Source organism: Cladophialophora immunda (genome assembly GCF_000835495.1).
Source record: "Cladophialophora immunda strain CBS 83496 unplaced genomic scaffold supercont1.2, whole genome shotgun sequence".
In the NCBI taxonomy this organism is placed as follows: Eukaryota; Fungi; Ascomycota; class Eurotiomycetes; order Chaetothyriales; family Herpotrichiellaceae; genus Cladophialophora; species Cladophialophora immunda.
Window position 1 is genome coordinate 115,509 of NW_015622542.1, and position 17,403 is coordinate 132,911.

At 53.2% G+C, this 17,403-nt stretch overlaps 6 protein-coding genes across 8 annotated transcripts; 2 read left to right on the plus strand and 4 right to left on the minus strand.

Moving 5' to 3' along the window:
- Positions 1 to 91: 91 nt before the first annotated feature.
- On the minus strand, positions 92 to 2,546 carry PV07_02429. 2 transcript variants are annotated; one of them, XM_016389037.1, is made up of 5 exons: positions 2,293 to 2,546; positions 2,215 to 2,246; positions 2,078 to 2,157; positions 1,948 to 2,029; positions 92 to 1,897 (listed from the first exon to the last, which is right to left on the minus strand). In XM_016389037.1, exons 1-5 carry the CDS (start codon positions 2,372 to 2,374, stop codon positions 527 to 529), a joined length of 1,647 nt encoding a protein of 548 aa, XP_016250939.1. In that variant the 5' UTR covers positions 2,375 to 2,546; the 3' UTR covers positions 92 to 526. The 2 variants fall into 2 exon arrangements, with proteins under 2 accessions (XP_016250939.1, XP_016250940.1); XM_016389038.1 differs by having other exon boundaries at positions 1,948 to 2,157.
- A 2,609-nt stretch (positions 2,547 to 5,155) lies between these two features.
- PV07_02430 (uncharacterized protein) lies at positions 5,156 to 7,031 on the plus strand (the record flags this gene model as incomplete). Its single annotated transcript, XM_016389039.1, has 5 exons — positions 5,156 to 5,359; positions 5,448 to 5,778; positions 5,829 to 6,300; positions 6,365 to 6,689; positions 6,756 to 7,031. The coding sequence occupies 5 exons, from the start codon at positions 5,156 to 5,158 to the stop codon at positions 7,029 to 7,031; spliced, it is 1,608 nt and encodes a 535-aa protein (XP_016250941.1).
- A 405-nt stretch (positions 7,032 to 7,436) lies between these two features.
- On the minus strand, positions 7,437 to 10,140 carry PV07_02431 (uncharacterized protein). The gene is made up of 2 exons (XM_016389040.1): positions 8,941 to 10,140; positions 7,437 to 8,883 (listed from the first exon to the last, which is right to left on the minus strand). Exons 1-2 carry the CDS (start codon positions 9,187 to 9,189, stop codon positions 7,573 to 7,575), a joined length of 1,560 nt encoding a protein of 519 aa, XP_016250942.1. The 5' UTR covers positions 9,190 to 10,140; the 3' UTR covers positions 7,437 to 7,572.
- Positions 10,141 to 10,311: 171 nt separating this feature from the next.
- On the minus strand, positions 10,312 to 13,273 carry PV07_02432. Of its 2 annotated transcripts, XM_016389042.1 has the most exons (3): positions 12,682 to 13,273; positions 10,830 to 12,483; positions 10,312 to 10,781 (listed from the first exon to the last, which is right to left on the minus strand). In XM_016389042.1, exons 1-3 carry the CDS (start codon positions 12,958 to 12,960, stop codon positions 10,480 to 10,482), a joined length of 2,235 nt encoding a protein of 744 aa, XP_016250944.1. In that variant the 5' UTR covers positions 12,961 to 13,273; the 3' UTR covers positions 10,312 to 10,479. The 2 variants fall into 2 exon arrangements, with proteins under 2 accessions (XP_016250944.1, XP_016250943.1); XM_016389041.1 differs by having other exon boundaries at positions 10,312 to 12,483.
- Positions 13,108 to 13,581, plus strand: PV07_02433 (uncharacterized protein). Its single transcript, XM_016389043.1, has 2 exons — positions 13,108 to 13,318; positions 13,379 to 13,581. Exons 1-2 carry the CDS (start codon positions 13,192 to 13,194, stop codon positions 13,501 to 13,503), a joined length of 252 nt encoding a protein of 83 aa, XP_016250945.1. The 5' UTR covers positions 13,108 to 13,191; the 3' UTR covers positions 13,504 to 13,581.
- PV07_02434 (uncharacterized protein) lies at positions 13,471 to 17,361 on the minus strand. The gene has a single exon (XM_016389044.1). The coding sequence runs from the start codon at positions 16,616 to 16,618 to the stop codon at positions 13,853 to 13,855; it is 2,766 nt and encodes a 921-aa protein (XP_016250946.1). The 5' UTR covers positions 16,619 to 17,361; the 3' UTR covers positions 13,471 to 13,852.
- Between the last annotated feature and the right edge of the window lie 42 nt (positions 17,362 to 17,403).

Consider the following 17,403-nt stretch of genomic DNA (forward strand, 5'->3'; position numbering starts at 1 on the left):
CAAACGGACACATTTTGCTGAACCATGAGCCACCCCAATCACAATACTCGTGCCTGGGTAGAGAGCGCGTTTCTGGCTCGACCTTGCCATCCACAGCCACCCTGTATTACACCACACGCACTTCCCAATCCACATTTTGCTTGCTAGGCGACACCCCAGACGCACCGAGAGCCCCGATAAGGGATTGGATGGAACTCCGTGATTCCTCGATCCCGTCTCACTCGCATTGGTTCTCAGCATCGTCATTGGTCTTCCTGCCTGCAAATATCACGCCTCGCGTATACTCCACGTTCATAAGACTGCAGCCTCGATTATGGCAGAAGGCCCGGAGTCCGGATCGCAGGGTCCAATTTTTGGTCTACGGCATTATCAATCTGCCAGAATCATGATGGAAGGCTTAGCGACTGCTTCAAACAAGCGAATAATTAACTTTCCGATCTATGCAAATCTCCCAAGGGTCTGCTGATCAAGCTGTGAATGTTTCTTTTCGTGTCCGCGGGAAATTCAAGTACCTCTCGTACATCATCTAACCAAGCAAATCATCAAGGCCGTTCCCCAAAGGTGCGCTGGGTTTGGCTTGTCCCGAGGGAGTGGTAGGGTTGGAAGCCATCGCCCCAGGCTTGGGAGTTGTCGAGCTTGCTGCTGAAGCTGCTCCCCAAATTCCCGCTTGGCTCTTTGCTTTGGCCATGCTCGCTAGATCTGGTCCTTTCTGCGGCCCGGTGGTTCCCTTGACTCCCGCTTTGCTGCTTGCGCTACTCCAGAGGTCTCCAAAAGCATCGCCGCCCTTGCCCGCGACTGGTTTGGACGCCGGCTTGCCGAGTGATGCTGCAGAAGTAGAGGATGTGTATGAGGGAGTGGCTCCGCTCAAAGGCGTCGACGCATTGGATGTGGCAGTCGGCTGCGAGTTTGTCGACATGGGGACTGATGTGAAATAGTTCGGTCCAGAGGGTTTGAACCCGCTAGGTTGCGTGGGCTGAGCAGGTTTCTGCGCAGGCGGCGGTGAAAACGTTGACGTTGTCGGTGACATTATTGAAGAAGTTGCAGATGGCGCTGGAGATGCAGTTGTGAAAATGTTGTTGAAACCGGCAGCCTGTCCAGGAGCCACTGGCTTTGGAGCCGCAAACTGCGTGGCAGAGGTCGTAGTCGAAGTGGCTGGTGGAGGAGCAATACCAGCCAAGGGATTTGACGCAGGCTGTGTCACCGCTGGACTGGTAGCAGATTGAAAGTCGTCGAAATCATCATCATCGTTTGCTGTGCTGCCTTGTAAGCCGCCAAAGTCATCCAGGCCGCTTGACTGAGCTGGTGCTTTGCCATTCGACTGCTTCAGCGCTGTTTGGTCGTCGCCAAAATCGAAGAGATCTTGTTCCGATTCTTTCGGCTTCGGCGGATCTCGTTTCGCGGTTGTTGTCGGTGCCGCTGTTCGTGTGGTGGTGCTCCTTGTCGGTCTTGTGGCCTCGAAATCGTCGGCCTCGTCGTATTCCTCAAACTGTTCGCCACGTCGCTGAGTGCCCGAGAAGTCGGTGTCGCGACCACCAAAGCCGCCGCCATCGCCATAAACCTCTCCTTGGTAGCCTCCAAAGCCACCAGTCTCGCTGCCAAAGCCGCCGTATCGACTGCTACTGGAGAAACCGCCGCCCATTCCCATTCCGCCCTCCACGCCTCCGTATTTGTGGCGGTTTGCGCGCGCTTTCTTTCGCTCTGTTCTAATAGTATCGACATCACTTAACAGTTTAACCAATTCTGCTGATCTGTTTCGGACATTTACGCCCTGATCTTTGCCATTTTGATCGATATAATGGAACTGACGGAGCATTCGGAGAAGGGATAGGTGTGATCGCGCATCGTCGATGACTCGCTCCGACCCGTTTTTGCAGAGAAACTCGAGGAGTTGCAAGGCCTGCTCCGATATGAGCACGATGAGGATTCAGAGGAGTTCTAGACCCGTACCTTGTATATCTGCCTCCACTCTTCCGCAGTCTTGTCCGTAAACCGTTTGTAGATCATGGGCATGATTTCGTTCAGTTGTTGGCTGCAGCGGTCAGCTTGCGATTCCCAGCTGCAGCGGTACGCGACTGACTAGTTGTGTGTTCCTTGGGCAATATCCTGCATGAGACTCGCAGATGCTCCCCATGGATCTCCGTTTGTAGCTTCTCGGACCTGATAGGAAAGTTAGGACCATGTTTGCGAACTGGTTCAGCGGGAGAAGCGGCTCACCTTGGCCTCCATCTCGGTCAAGTTCATGACGGCTTCGAAAAGTCAACATCTCACCTAACAACTAGGACATCGACATACCATTTTGAACCTTCCGGACACCGGCTTTGATGTCGTAAAGGGTCAGATTGCTAACCTGGTTCTTCAGGCTTTCGAAATCCATCTTTACTGGCGGTGTGGGTGAGATTGACAAGGTGGCGTGGACGGGGAATAGAATTGAGAAGAGCTATGATGGCCTTGCCTCGATGAAACAACTTATGGACCAAGCGGTTCGCAGTATAGAGGGAGAATCGCTGGTAGGAGTTGCTCCCCCTGCGTTGTGATGCCAGATAATCTGCGAGGGTCCGCAGCCTCAAGTTGCTGGTCGGCGGCTCAGCCAATCATGGCGCAGCCGACGTCCCCGAACGAGGACTCCTCGACCGCAACCTTCGTCGACTTGAGGTTCCTGAAGCACAGACTCCGTGCTTGTACTTCGATCAGCATTCTGTTCTTCCTCACTATTCTTTGCGCGGTGACAAATCGACGCTGAAGTAGAGAACTGTGTGTCTGATTCATCTCGAGGTAGACCATCTTGCTTGGTTCGTACGACTATTTACTCCTTGCAGAGTGGTAGTTCAAGTGCCGCTAGCATGTGACTTCCTCGCAAGGAAAATCAGCTCGCGTACTAGAATATCCATCTTGAGGGTCAGAAAACAGCAGGAAACCTTGACGCCGACCAGACCGGCGCAGACACACTGGATTTTCCACTACAGTCTATGATGACATTCCTGTGCGGGTCCCCAACGAGCACCTAAGCGAAGCTTTGTGTGAAAAACAGAAGTGATGTTGAGCTATTAGACTTACTGGGGAAAGAGTGATGAACGACGACCAAGTGGCCCTTTTCCGGGAGAGACAAAATCCTCTGATTGAGGAAGACGAGAAGTCACTCCCCCCAAAGATGATGACACTCTGCTAGGATGAAGATCACTTCCATCCCAACAACAAACACCTCCCACTTCAAAGCATTCCGATGCATTTTGTCAAAGCACACCATTTCTATTCGGACTGCCTCGATAGGAAGATCCGAGAAAAGGGAGTTTGGGACCGTCCGTCGGGCTCTAAAGAGACTTGAAGAGCGTGGAAGCGAAGCTAGCGCTCTGTATTGATGCTTGCTCTATGACTGGAGATGCCATGAGCACATGTTCCTAATAGCTAAAAGGTGAACAAAATGTTGTTTATGGGATAAGCAGGAGGGAACAGCGATGCGATCCGCCCTGCATCCTTCCCTGCAAATGCTGTGCAGCGACTTTTGCAGGCATCGATCAGTGACTTACATATCGAGACAAGTTCGATTCATCTTACAGAGTTAATGTAAGAAGTCTTCATATGGATATGATCTCGGTGCTCTCTCTGAGACCACACTGACTAGATGCAGCCAAACTGATCCAATGTGACGCTTTCTTCATCCCTTTCTGGCACAGTCGCCTGTTCATCTGGTTTGCTGTGCAGGCTGTGTCGTGGCAGGAATTCTGGGAGCGGTGGCAGCATGGCCTGGAGGGTCTGAGATTCTTCTCTGCAATTTGGTGCTCACTAACTGCGGCATGCTGATGCGCGACAGATGCCTGCTTGGTAGTATACCCTGGAGGAGGAAACGCAAGCAATTGTGTTGAAGCACTCAAGCACATGGTGCGCCTGACCTTCTATCCAAGCGAGGCGGAAGCAGACTACATCACCTGTACTGCTTGAGACTACAGCATACCGCTGATTCCCCCCCAACCCGGACCGCGAGTTCGGATTAGCCCACGAGCAAGGAGGCGATGGGATTCGTGCATCGACAGCCTGGGTAATTCCCTTGAAAGCATGCGGGACGCGAGCCGAGTTTTCGCCATGGATCCTTGCTCCTGAAGATACAGTCGGCATGACTTACCGAGGCCCTCCAAGCTGAAGGGTACAATCAGCAGGATATTTGTCTCCAGACACTCGCAGGTAAGGCTAAATGCACATCGCCACGTGGTTGTCGCCTTGTCTCGAAACGAGCTGATACCCCTTTATCTGGCCAAGGAAACAGCAAGCGGCGTCGACCCGACGGTTGTTGTACATGGCAATCCCTCGGTAGGCTACTACTGGAACCCATGCAAGGCCATAGCCGAAGTGGCTTCTGCCATTTGGAAGACTAACAAATTGTCCATCACAAGATTTGACACAAGCTCCTTGTGTTCAGGCTAAATTCCAGCCTCGATGTTTCCATGGGCTTCACGGTCCCAAGGCTCTTTCAACTCCATGTATTTCCGCGCGGAGGAACGAGCTTAGTGGAGCGAGGCTAGCGCTCAAGGCTAGGAAGGGTCATCGAACGGGCAAAATCCCCATTTCCCCAGATTGCACAAGTTCCAATTCACGTGTGTCGACGTGCCGCTTTGCTTCGGCCGGTACGACCGTCAGGTCACAAAGACAGCCAGCATACCACGCATGGTTAATACTTTTCCTTCTATCTATTGCAGACAGGCCCTCATACCACTCTTTGATCCTTTTAGACACTTGTCGCCCGCCTGGCTTTCACCCAAGCTTCTCTAGCCCTTTACTGGAAGGCACAACTCGGCTGCTCTCGCATTCGGTCCATCTCGTCTATCTCTGGGAGCAAAGCATTTCTCGACGGCCAAAGACCTCTCGACTGAAAAGCCTAACAGCATTTCCGCATTGCCTCACGCACCATCTATCATGCCATGCAAGCGCTTTAGGCTAAATACTGTCCGAAAGTGCATCCTAGGCTGTTGCAATTAACCCCCGTACTTCTGCGGAGACTCTCCGGACGCGGCAGTTCGAAATGTGGGGGAGATCGTCGACTGGCTGCCACAAATGCTTCATATGTGTGCAAGAGGGACGTGGACAGAAGTCTCCGAACAGATGTGTGTTTTCTAATTTTCAGTTCCTCTTGCAAGTCCGTCAATAGCACCGACAGAAGCAAAACATGGCTCCCCAAGAAAACCAAATCGTCGTCGGGACGAAGCGAGGAGACACCACCATCAACGTGCAGAAACTGTTGGACAAGCCGTGGTACAAGTACAAGCATCTCAGGAAGCTCTATGGCTGGCTCTGCGTGGTGCTCATCGTGCAGGCCACGAATGGCCTCGACGGCTCCATCATGAATGGAATGCAGACCTTGACCTTCTGGGTATGTTCCGTCCGAGAGTCGTCGGTTGTCATTCTCAGATGTGCCATCTCCCCGACTTCAGACTGGCACTGGTTAACTATGGGGACAGCAATCCTACTTCAACCACCCGACAGGCGCTCAGCTTGGTATCTTCAATGGCACCCAGGGCCTCGGCGGTGTCATTTCGCAGTTCTTTCTGTGGTGGCTCGTCGAGAAGATTGGTCGGAAGCTGATCATTATATCTGGAGCGGTCATCATCATCATTGGTGTCTTTCTACAATCCTTTGCGCGGGGAATCGCCATGTTCGCAGTGGCGCGCTGTGTCATTGGCCTCGGACTCAGTTTCGAATACACGGCCGCTCCTATGCTTGTCTCGGAGCTTGCACACCCAACCCACCGTGCGCAGTTGTCCACGCTGCTCAACACTTTGTATTACTTTGGTGGGGATTTCGCGGACGAAACTTGTGGCGTTTGCTGACATGGTTCCCAGGTGCCACCATTGCAGCCTGGATCACGCTCGGAACCCTTTCGATTCAGAGCGACTGGAGCTGGCGCAGTGTGTCGTTAATTCAGATGTTCCCGTCCCTGATCTCCGTCACTCTTACGTGGTGGGTTCCGGAGAGCCCGCGATGGCTCTGTTCACGAGGCCGAAACGAGGAAGCATTCAAGACTCTGGTCGACTGGCACTGCGGTGGCAACGAAGCCGATCCACTGGCCACCTTCGAGTACAATGAGATTGTGCAGACCCTGGCCTTCGAGAAGGAGAACGGGAGCAGAAGCTGGCTCGACCTTGTCCGCACGCCGGGCAACCGGCACCGTACATGGATCGTTGTGAGCTGCTCGATTCTCAGTCAGGCCACCGGACAGACCATCATCGGCTATTACCTCGTCTTGATCCTGACCGGAGTTGGCATTACCAACCCCCGCCACCAGTCTATCATCAACGGTTGCCTTACAATGTGGTAAGTTTGTTCAAGGTTTCTGGGAAAATGGCGATCGAATGAAGGCGCTGACACAACTCGTTAGGAACATGGGGTGGGCATTTTGGGGCGCGTACGTGATTGACAAGTTCGGCCGTCGGCCCATGCTCTTGACCTCCCTCACCGGCATGCTGCTTTGTGGATTCCTACCGTGGACGATCTGCAGCGCGCTGTACGTCCAGGATGGAGTCAAGGATGCCGGTCCCGCGGTCATTGCCTTCATCTTTGTCTTCAACGCCTTCTACGCCACGACTTGGAACGGTATCCTGACCGGCTACACGGTCGAAGTGATGAGCTACGACATTCGACCGAAGCTCATCTGCACACAGAACCTGCTTGTTCAAGCGACCATCACCGGCTTCAATTACTTGGTACGTTTGACTTAAACAGGGATCTCCACCGCCCTTGAAGGCTTTTACTGACAATCCGTCGCGTAGAACCCTGTGGCCTTGAAGAACATCGGCTGGAAATACTACCTCATTATCAACATCATCATCCTCATCGCCTGGGTGGTGGTATATTTCACATATCCGGAGACCTCCAAGATCACGCTCGAGGAAGTCAGCGTCATCTTCGACGGCAAGAACGCCGTGAAGAACGACATCCTCCAAAAGCAGGAGATCAACGCCGGTGACGAGGACGCCGTGGGGCGGGGCGACAAGAAGGGAGCCGTGGAGATCCTTGAGCGTGAGCACATTGAAGTGAAGGAGTAAAAGGTTGGAGGAAATGGGCTCCGTGGGAGTCTCCCTATGGCCTAGCATGCTACAACAAATGAAAGCCCTTAAAGGCTCCTCCCTCTTTCTTCTGCGAAACGCAGGTTGGTCCGTTGCGAGAACCTGGGCAGCCCCTTTGATACCTCCGTAAAGCGGGAATAGAGCCGTATGAGCCTGTGATGGCCTTATAATCAACTTTCATGCACTTCCGCGACGGGACGTGTAATCGTGGCTATCCCCTGAATCGACATGTCGCATTGTCTACACAAATGTCGTTCTGGGTATGCTCTTCATCATCGTCGTGCCTGGGAGCAGTGCATTGAAATCATTGTGCATAAATGGTGGCAACTACAGAGAGGAGCAAGAGCGAAAGAATTCGAAAACGGGGTATTGTGAGCAGAAGTGCTGACCGGGCTAGTCCCGGATAGGCCTAGGCTTGGATTGTGATATCAATGTCTAATGAAATGCTTTTCGCTCTCTTCTCTTCAAAGCTCTGTATCCTCTCCCCCCCACGACGCTTCATTGGTCCCCGAGCCATCTCCTACCGGTGGAAATATCTCTTCTCCAACCATCTCAACGGCACATACGTCACGGCGGTGAACGAAAATGCCAGCTCAAAGCCAATATCACCACCGTATCCAACCCCGATCAGCTTGCCAATGGGGCCAATGTACCACACCTGGGCCATTCCCATCGCAGCACCCAATACACCGAAGAGGAACGCACTCAATGCAGCAATGCTAGGAGGCAGCTTTTTCGGCTGATCGTAATTCTCTGGGATATAGCCAGAGAACCCGCGCTTGTAGAGGAAGTGTTCTGGTAGAGCGATACCCTCGTAGATGGCGAGCCAGTAGCCGATCACCAACATGAAGTTCTCCAGCACTGACTCGAAATGGGAAAAGCCCGGAATTGCAATGGCGCAGTAGACGACGGTTCCGACCAGCGTCCAACAGAAGCGTGGGACTCGCTGCGCATAGTGCGTAAGGATCTGCAAAGAGAACGTGAGAGAGTAGATGTTCGGTGCATTGTTTGCGATTGTTGAAAGAGCCAGAATGACAAGGCAGAATTCTCCAAAACCACCCAAAGGCGGAACGAGGACCTCATGCAGAAGACCTCCAACAGCGTTCTTGTCGTAGGCATCCGCGTATGCCTGATTCGTGGGAATCGCGGTCGCGATGGCCACGCCAAGCATCTGGGTGAAGCAAAGAGGGAACATAAGCCCACAGAAGACGTAGAAGAAGACCTTGGTCCGCCGGGTGTTGGCAGGTTGATAGCAGGTGTAGTCGCTCGCGTAAGAAGCCCAGCCTGTGGCGAACCCGAATATTGACGCAGCAAAAGACAAGACAGACCCAGCCTCGCCTTCGCCACTACCCATTGGGATGTTGACGAAGTCACCCCGATGAGCAAACTCGCCCAACGTGATGAGGAGAATAATGAAGCTAGGTATCCAGGAGACCATCTCGTAGAAGTGCACGATCTTGTAGCCGAACATGGTAATGATAAAAGTTCCTGCTGCAAGAACGATAATGGCAGCCGCCGGCGGTACGTTGTCGTTAACTGCGCGGAGGAACTGAGCGCCCACGATGACATTGACAGAAGACCAGCCAAGACACGCCAGACAATTGAAAAGAGCGATGATTTTGACCCCGTAGTATCCGAACCAGAATCGTCCAAGGATCATCTGGCGCATGCCGAATCGAGGACCGAATGTGGAGAAGAAGCAGACGGGCAAAATACCCAGTAAGTTGATGAAGAAGATGGTGAGCACCGAGTCGACAAAGCCTAGTGCAAAGACGGGTATAGCGAGGACACCAATGGCGAAAGAAGACACGACCATGTTGGCAGCGAGCCACTGTTTTCGAGTTAGGCACGAGGCTCCTGGATAAGAGTAGCGGGGGAATTGGCATACCATGGTACCAACTTTGAAAGTGCTCTTGTCCGTCCGTTCATCTTCAGGAACTCGTTCAATACCTCGCTGTTCAATATGGAACCGTCCAGCAAGGCGTTGCAACTTCGCATAGGTGGAGTCCCCGATCACGAATGACTCTCCGTGGACGGCGCCTGAGGCGTCCGGAGGGACCACTGAGTGGTGCTTTTCGCCTGAGGTGACAGGATACTGGTATTCGACATCATAGCCGTTCTTCTCGTAGGAAGCCATTTTGCCGGAGTTAAGCCCCTGCGGATTGTTGGTCGACAAGACACAAGTCCGTAGAATTGGAGAGTGAGCAGGCGCTCAATGGGCGATGAGATGAAGAAGGGAGATCCGAAGCATCAGACCACTCGAGAAGGCGATGGGAACATGGAAGTAATATAGGATTCCATATCGGCAATTGCCACGACTGATTGAAATGGAGGGCGCCGTCACTCTGGGCGCTGAGACGCCATCTAGCCCTCTGACATCCATCGACCTTTGGTGCCCCACTGTGCGATCTTCGAGATAAGGGTCTTGGTGCTTCGAGTTGTTCGCAGTCGCACCGACCTGATTCGACCAATTCGGTCGGGGCCGCCAGGTCCTGGTGTGGGCATGGATTGACCCATCGAGCTACCCCTAAGTTATCATCGACTGCAGATGTTTCTTGCTTTTGTTTCTTCAGTGTCCATGCTCTTGTCAGTGGTCGTTGGGAGAGGGAGTAGGTGTTTCTTCCAGGGCGCGTCACTCTCCAACTCGCGTGGAAGGCCGGAGATCGCCTACACCTTGAGCCAACCATTGCTGCACCGGCCAGTGACCGGGTGTATTTTCCCTCTTGAGCACGACGAGCGTGGGGAAGCTTGAAGCGATGGATGTGGGAGAGATCGAGAGCAGCTTCTTCTGGAAGGAGGGCAACAAGCTTGCATCTCGACTCCCTTGGCGTAGCTTACAGGGAGATAAGCAACGGTGGCCGCTCTGGTCGCCGTCCAATAGTCTGGCCGTCAGTCATGCATGTTGGTCAGGCCTGATTGGCCTTCGCCGCTGACCGTGGTTATCTGCTGGATCCAGAGCGCATCTATCGCTTGTCCGATCTTTCTTCTGTGCTAGCTGAGTCCCCTGTGGCTGATGTCGTTCGGTGACGCTGGTGACGGCCGGCCATGAATTTGACGTAAAGGCAGGCGAGACAGCACCAGCGGCATCGAGATTGGACCAGATCAAGGTCAAATTAAAGGCTGAAGAGGCTGAAGCCGCCATGTGGCAGCCGGGGACCGCCATGAGCTTAGCTAACCCGCACAACCTCTGTACGTTATTCCTCCTTGTACATCGTACAATGGCATCTTGCTCGTAGGATGTATTTCGTCCACGCCAGGATATTGTACTGTAAAGCCTTCAAGATTCTGATCTAACAATAGACAATAAATTTTCCGTAAATCACCTGGGATATCTATATGTGGAAAATAGAAAGACGTTGGTCGCCCAGTCGGCGGTGGCCGCAAAGACAGACAAGCGCCATGAACACATCGCAAATTCCCTAGCCGCTCATATTCCTCCACCAAGTGATTCCATGCCCGCCAGTTCATTACCCTGCACATTGTTGAAGTTGTAAGGAAAATCCACTATCCCATCCAGCATCCAATTTAACGGATCAAAAACATCATAGCTCGCTTGTCCAAAGTCCATGCCGACATCGTCGACCATCCCTGTGGCCATCCCAGCCATGCCAGGCACGATAGTAGAGTTGGGCAACATTGGATCATTTACTGTCGGCTTCGAGTCCATGCTTGATGCCGGTATGACGATCTGATTGTCGGGTTGCTCGAGGGTAGGGTTTCGCTGCCTCACTGCCTTGCAGTCAGCATCATCCTCGCACGGAACGGGGCCATCCTTACCATCAGATGGTTTCCCCCCGCGGAAATGGAAATTCTGTCGCCACTGCCAAACCGAGTCGAACACTACAGACATGGACATCCGACACTTGACCTTGAGCTGCAAACTGTCGTCGGGCCCGCCCTCGCCAATGTTATTCCGATTTGGCTCTGCGCGCACTCGTCCACTTTTCCAAACCTGGGCCAGAACTTCCGACAGGCGCTCCGCAAGATCGTTTTCCACCACGCTCATGTTTCTCAGGGCCCACACCGTTCTTGAGAGAAGTTCAGATGCTCCTTTTGCATCTAGCTCGTGCTCCCCCAGAAAGTTATGCATGAGTTTGAGAAGGGAAAAGCCAGCACCAAGCATCATGTGGAAGATATAGTTCGTCGCATGCGATAGCGATAAGCCGTGTGAGTAGCTGGAAGGTAGGTTGACGCTGACATTGGACTCTAGGCTGAGGCATGTCTCAAGGAAATCAGTCGTGGCATAGTACAGCTTCAACATATCGGTCCGATATGAAGGCAGCGTGGGCGGTGAGAAAAAGGCACTCAATCTCATATGCAGAGCAGCCGCCCGGAGGTATACTTTTGTGATTGGCGAGGTGTCCTTGCGTAACCTATCTTCAAGCTCTTCAAGCTCGTGTGCGAGAAACGAAACGTAGGTAGGCCGTTCCGTGTCGGCTGCAAGCCCGACAGGGTCGTGTGGATTCATGTACAGTGTTCTCGAGACCTTGTCGACAAACTTCTCGATTAGCAACCGGTTGAAGATGGGAGCGGGCAGTTCGTAATTGGGGTTCGTTTCAATCGGCTTTGGTCCGAGAGTCCAATCGTAGATGCTTAGAGGTGGCTGGCCATAAGCAGTGCAAATTCTTTGAGCAACAATATTGCAAACGCTCCAAACCACAACTCGATCTTGTAGTTCCACTTCTCTGAGTTCTACCCGAAATTTGGAGAAGTCTTGGGCGTGAGTTGGACGATGTAGACCGATCTGCAAGGCAATCTGCATCATCATCCCACAGAGCATAAAGGTTGGGTCTGTCGAAGTGCTGCTGGTGGGTAGAGGCCAAGCACACAGCAGGATGAGGGCCTTGACGATGTGATAGTTTTGCGGAACCTCGGCGACAGTGGACCAGACAAGCCGCATTACAGGTCCAGTCAGAGATCCATATAGATCGGGCTCCGGCGTGTAGTGCCGCGCGCCCACTGAAATGATGGTCCAAAACAACAAAGGTGATCGAGCGTAGTATTCATCCGGAGTCCTATCGGGGTTGAGGAAAGGGAGAAAAGGGTGATGAAAGGTGAAGAAACGTTGGAACAGCTCCTGTGCCCGATCGATGGTCAAGGACACCTCTTCTAACCGCTTGAAGATGGGTCTGCCTGAACCGCCGCCTCGCAAGTCCAGTAATCCCGCCGCCGCGGCGTCCGAAGTAAAGGTCCCGTCTGCTGAAGGTGATACCTGCAGATTTGCGCTGCCGTTCGTGTGAGAGACAGTCGCCACGCCCGTGGTCTGCTGTGCAGCCACTTGTTTCCGCAGCTCGATGATCTCGCGCTCCATTTCTGCATTTCGTGATCTCTTGCCAATCCTCTTGAAATTGTCCTCGATTTTGCATTCGAGATTGAGTCGCTTGCAGCGCGTACATGTCTGAAAAGGTTCCTGCACAACATCGCATCGCAGCTGCAAAGGAATATAGTTAGCAGAGATACGACAATGGACGGGAGCAAGATTGCAACTATTCAGCGCGGACACGACAGTGACTCCCACGCACAGTCAATGAGGGGCAGCGGGAAAGACGGCCGCGCCGCTTCAGCGACGAGGCGGTGTCCATCAGATCCTTTCGCCAGTGTGCATGTATTCCATCGCGTCAAGGCTCACCTTCTGCTGTCGGCATTCATTGCAAGCTCTTTTCACCGGTCTCCGCCTGCCATCACGCATGTGTTCGTCACCATTATGATCTGGTGACTCAAGGCTCGCTGGGGAGCTGTCGAAACCCGCAACGGAGGCATTCCTTTTGTGGCTTTGGGTCGGGCTTGTGTAGGCGGTACCAGGGCCATCGCCTGGACTCGCGGCGGATGTTGAAGCCAGGTTGAAATCGTCGCCAATTTCAAGGCCGATGAGGGTTTGGATTGGGATTGTCCACGCAGCGGTCGCCATCCGATATCGCAATCGATTTTGCTAAGAGATAAGATAAGATGGATGTGTGCTGAGTGGTGAGCCAGCGGAGAGTTGGGGTTGGAGGCGCAGGCAGGGAATGGGAATAATCAAATGAGGCGGGTGGGCGTCTGTTGTTATTATTGGCCACCATACCAAGGTCTTCGTGCCGAGAGCACCATCAGACCTTCTTCTCATCGCACTCTGCGAGAAGACGAGCAATCCAGAAATCCAATGGCCGGAGATGGGAAGAAAAGAGAGCTGGTAAAGGGTCCATTGGAGAAAATGCAGCAATGTCCCAAGGCGTCGGCTTCCAGTACGACCATCAACTTCGCCCAACCACAGACCCATGACCAGCGCGGTAAGGATAATATGAGTCATTTAATCAGCGAATAACGTATGGCTAACAGCCGGCTCACAGTAACCGTTTTCGACTCGAGCACAACGTCTGAACCGTTTCTCGATTCAGTGGTGCTTGAGAATCTGAGGAAGAGGCAGCAGATGGAGAACGAGCCGAAGAGTGTCGGGCACAGCTCGACGACATGAATCATGTATCGAAATCAATTGCTAAATCGCCATCCATCTGGTTCGGCCGTGCTATCTAGTTGTACAGCTCGTCATTTCATCCCATCATTAGTCGTCAAGACATCAAGTCGTGCACATAAATCTTTGGTGTCCTCAGTCGAGCAATAAATCAACACGCTGCAGAAAGATCCTCCCAAGCGCCGACCGAAAAGAAAATCCAAAGCCACCAGGGCCGGGATACTACAGTCGAACATGACATCGTCCACACCTGAAAAGGTCAGAGAGATACTTGCCCATCAACACGGTCCAGACGCGGGACAGCCAGCTCCAAGCTGATGATGCCAGAATGGTATTCCGCGCGGAAACCGTTTCAGACGTCCCGTGAAAGACTCGTATTGCTGGCTGGGAATCTCGAATCTCCTTGCGAAATGACGTAGGTTCCAATGCTGCGTCGAAGAACGGCCCTCCTTCGCTCTCTCTTCTCGTCCTCCTTACGTTGTTTTGCATGTAACAGCCTTTCCTGAATATCCTTGATCCCTATCAGGGGTATGTGGAACCACAGCGCCGAACTTGGCAATCTGTGTAGCTTGCGGCCCGCTTGCAATTTAGCCAGGCTGGAGTGGCTAGATTGTTTCACAACACCTCTCTTCTGCCTGCGCCGTTCCGATATTCGTCTGACCAGGGATACTGGTCCAGTTATGATCGTCCTCTCCTGAGGCAATCCCAGAGAATTGTTCACAACTCCTCGATCCAGAGAGCGTTCTTGAGGTTGCGATTCGGGACGAGTGTGGTCGATGTCGTCCCAAAAGGCACGAGGCCGCCAGAATGGGTGCAGGCTACCGTCAAGATCCTGATCAGCCTTGCGATTGCGGGCGTTCTTTAGGCTTAAGTTGCGGGAAATGGAGCTCATCAACGATTCTGACCGTCCTCGGGAGCCGCCCGGCCGTTTAAGAGAGTCGGCCCGATCAGCTCCCAACTGCTTCTTGACTTCCTCGTCGGCAGGAGTAGGGGGAATCAGCTTGAATCGCGGCGGCTCAGGCGGCTGTCGAGGGTTGCGCAAAGGGGACTCCACTTCGATTTCCGGCAGGTTCTGCTTCTGTACTTCTTGGACCGCTTTCGACTCCGCTACAGGAAACGGCTCAATAAGCTGGACGGAGTAGTTGTTGTGGGGGAAATAGTTGATCGCCCTTGCTTCATTGATCTCGGGAGAACCTGACTGGAAAGAGGGTTGTGAGAAAGGTGTATCAAAAATGGACGGTGGTCGGAGCGCTGCCCATTCTTTTGTTCCAGGCATCACCAACCCCAGCGGATTTGATGCCGCCGCACCTTCATTTGCAGCAACACCTAGCAGACTCCCCGGAAGTGTAGAGAACGGCGGATTAGGACTCCCCGAAGACCTGTTGAATCGTCGATTTTCAGTCATTCGTTCAGAGTGTAGAATCTCATTTCCAGGCTCCCAGTCTCTCAGGCTGTGGACAAGTCGTTCCGACTCCATTCTGTCCAAGGTCTTTCGCAAGTCCTTCTCAGCCTGTTGTCTGCGTACGTGCAGATGCTCAGAAGTAATGGAGTTGGCTCTTGACGTGCTTCTGGACGTGGGTGCGGATAGCGAGGAGCTCCTGGGAGGTATCAGAGGCGCTTGATATTGCTCCCTGCCACGATCTGAGGATTCAGAAAACGCCCTCTTATGTTGCCAGGAAGAGGGTGGATTGTCAGAGGTTTTGCGAAACTGGGAGCGTCCAGAACTGTTCGAAACCGACTGCCTCTGGCTATTGTGAGCCGAGGAGCTCAAGGAGGAGCTTCTCTCTGGGATCACCGCAACGCGAATCACTTCAGTCTTGGGGAGAACGGCGCTTGAGGCCAGGCTATATGACCTCGAAACCTCGGAACCGAAACTCCAGCGATTTTGATTGCTCAATCTTGCCTTCTTGTGAACGAGACGATGAGGGGAGTCTGAAGCGGAATTCATCGAGTCTCTGTTCGAAGCTGGTAGGGGCGAGCTCACTGAACGCAGAGATTGATGCTTGCTGACATGGCGTAACGTCGTTTTTCGGCGAGGCAAAGAGTGTTGTTCGATAACATATGCTTCAACAGTCGAAGTGGTGGAGATGCCTGAGAAACGCCGATTATCTTCGACTTCCAATTGGCGATCCTGGACTGCTTCATCGTCGATTGGCACAGAGTTATTCCAACCGATAATGTTTGCAAATTTCTCGGTTGATGCTGATGGGTCTTGGCTCTGCGCCTCAAGAAGCCTTTCACGCAGGCTCTTGTCCCGCTTCAAGTTATGCTGACCAGTGCTGTGGCGGACAAGATGAGGTGGTTCGATACTCTCAGACAGGGACACTTGAGGAGGGTCAAGATGTATGCGAATTTCTTCGCTGTTGAGAAGTGCGTCGCCACTCGATCCCGACGTCTGGTGTTGAGGGTAACCCTCCGAGATCCCACGGATCTCATTGGCATTTACGTGATATTGATCGACCAGAGGCTCTGGGGACTGACTAACAACAGGTTGTGCTCCGTAAAGCTCGATCAGGGGCAGTCGCGGCAGAGAGCTGTGCCGGAGACGATGGGCTGCTGCACCGAATTTGTCAACGGAACTCAACGGCCATTTAAAGCCATTGTCCGGGCGTGGCGTGTAGCGATCAGATTCACCTTCTGACGTGAAGTCTTCATGGGCGGTCTTGAAGGATTCTGCATGTGTCGAGGCGATGGACGGCTGTGGACCCAAGAATGGGCGCCGGGGAAGTGTCCCATAACGCTCCCGGGGAGGAGTGTTGTCCGGGGTTGGCGGGCTGTTCTGGTTGATGGGCGTCACCAAGTTTGATCTAAACACCCCGGCATCTGAGGATGGAGTAACTTCTTCCGGAGCAGGCGGGCTGGTTTCATTGTTCGCCCCGGGGGGTGTAGGTGGGAGATTTGGCGAAGTTGGCAAGACCGTAGACACAGAGTGGTAGGAGTGCTGTTCCGGCCCGTGGTCACCAATGTCTTGGGCCGAGATGCGATAAAGGGTTCGAAGGTTAGTTGAGCCGGCTTTAGAACCATTGCGAAAGGGCAGAGATCGGGAGGCCGAAGGAGGAGATTGACCTGGGGAATCTCTAACCGGCCCCATTATGGTATATTCGGTGGTCCTCCCCATCGGAGCACCGATTTATGACATTGAAAGAGACTCAATAACTCCTCCTCTTCATTGCGACAGTTGTCCACGGGAGCTGAGAGAAATTCGAGGCGATGCCTTAGAGCATAAGGAAGTGTCTCGTTGATCAAGAAGGGTGTGTTAATAGAGCAGAGAGGGCAAGTCGAGGTTTGGGAGCGCGCGAGGCGTGGCGAATAGCTTGATATGTGACGCGAAGCGCAGCAAGTCCAAAGACAGTCCGCAGCTGGGGGTGCGCAGTCGTTCGATAGAGTCTGCCGTCGGGGGTCGGATGGATTCCTAGTCAAAACCTGGCTCCAATGCCGATATTTATCGTCTACAGCTCGACAGGGGATAGATTGTTAGGGGTATGAGACTGTCTGATTCGAAGACACAGCGTCGTAGGCTAGGCGTACTGTCGGGAGGCAGTCGAGATCTTTGACGGGAGCATTGACAAGCGCCTGACGGTGATCGACCCGACCACAGGGACGGGCGACGTCGAGCGAGAAGGAAGGGAAATGAGAGATGGGTAGCGACCACTGTGAATACGGCGCCGGTGGGTTAGATACGTAGAATATCGTCGGATATCAAGGCTCGGAGTAGTGAAGGACGGATGTTGGACTCGAACAGCGATGCGAAACGTGAAGAGTAGAGAAATGGCGAAGACAAGGATCTGGGGGAGAGAAACTGGGCGAATCGCAGCTGGCCTAGTAGCCAGATCAGGGCGAGCGACTGCTGGGCTGGGCGACGGCAGCCCAGCCGAAGTCACTCTGGATTCCTTCCACAGCCCT

What these genes read in the sequence shown, in the direction of transcription:
- PV07_02429 (XM_016389037.1), bottom strand. Translation starts at nt 2,374, where the DNA reads ATGGATTTCGAAAGCCTGAAGAACCAGGTTAGCAATCTGACCCTTTAC. An exon ending in TGACCGAGATGGAGGCCAAG is followed by an intron (nt 2,158 to 2,214) that starts GTGAGCCGCTTC and finishes CTTTCCTATCAG; the next exon opens with GTCCGAGAAGCTACAAACGG. An exon ending in GCCCAAGGAACACACAACTA is followed by an intron (nt 2,030 to 2,077) that starts GTCAGTCGCGTA and finishes TGACCGCTGCAG; the next exon opens with CCAACAACTGAACGAAATCA.
- PV07_02431 (XM_016389040.1), bottom strand. Translation starts at nt 9,189, where the DNA reads ATGGCTTCCTACGAGAAGAACGGCTATGATGTCGAATACCAGTATCCT. An exon ending in CTTTCAAAGTTGGTACCATG is followed by an intron (nt 8,884 to 8,940) that starts GTATGCCAATTC and finishes ACTCGAAAACAG; the next exon opens with TGGCTCGCTGCCAACATGGT.
- PV07_02432 (XM_016389041.1), bottom strand. Translation starts at nt 12,960, where the DNA reads ATGGCGACCGCTGCGTGGACAATCCCAATCCAAACCCTCATCGGCCTT. An exon ending in ATGAATGCCGACAGCAGAAG is followed by an intron (nt 12,484 to 12,681) that starts GTGAGCCTTGAC and finishes ATTCCTTTGCAG; the next exon opens with CTGCGATGCGATGTTGTGCA.
- PV07_02433 (XM_016389043.1), top strand. Translation starts at nt 13,192, where the DNA reads ATGGCCGGAGATGGGAAGAAAAGAGAGCTGGTAAAGGGTCCATTGGAG. An exon ending in ACAGACCCATGACCAGCGCG is followed by an intron (nt 13,319 to 13,378) that starts GTAAGGATAATA and finishes GCCGGCTCACAG; the next exon opens with TAACCGTTTTCGACTCGAGC.
- PV07_02434 (XM_016389044.1), bottom strand. Translation starts at nt 16,618, where the DNA reads ATGGGGAGGACCACCGAATATACCATAATGGGGCCGGTTAGAGATTCC.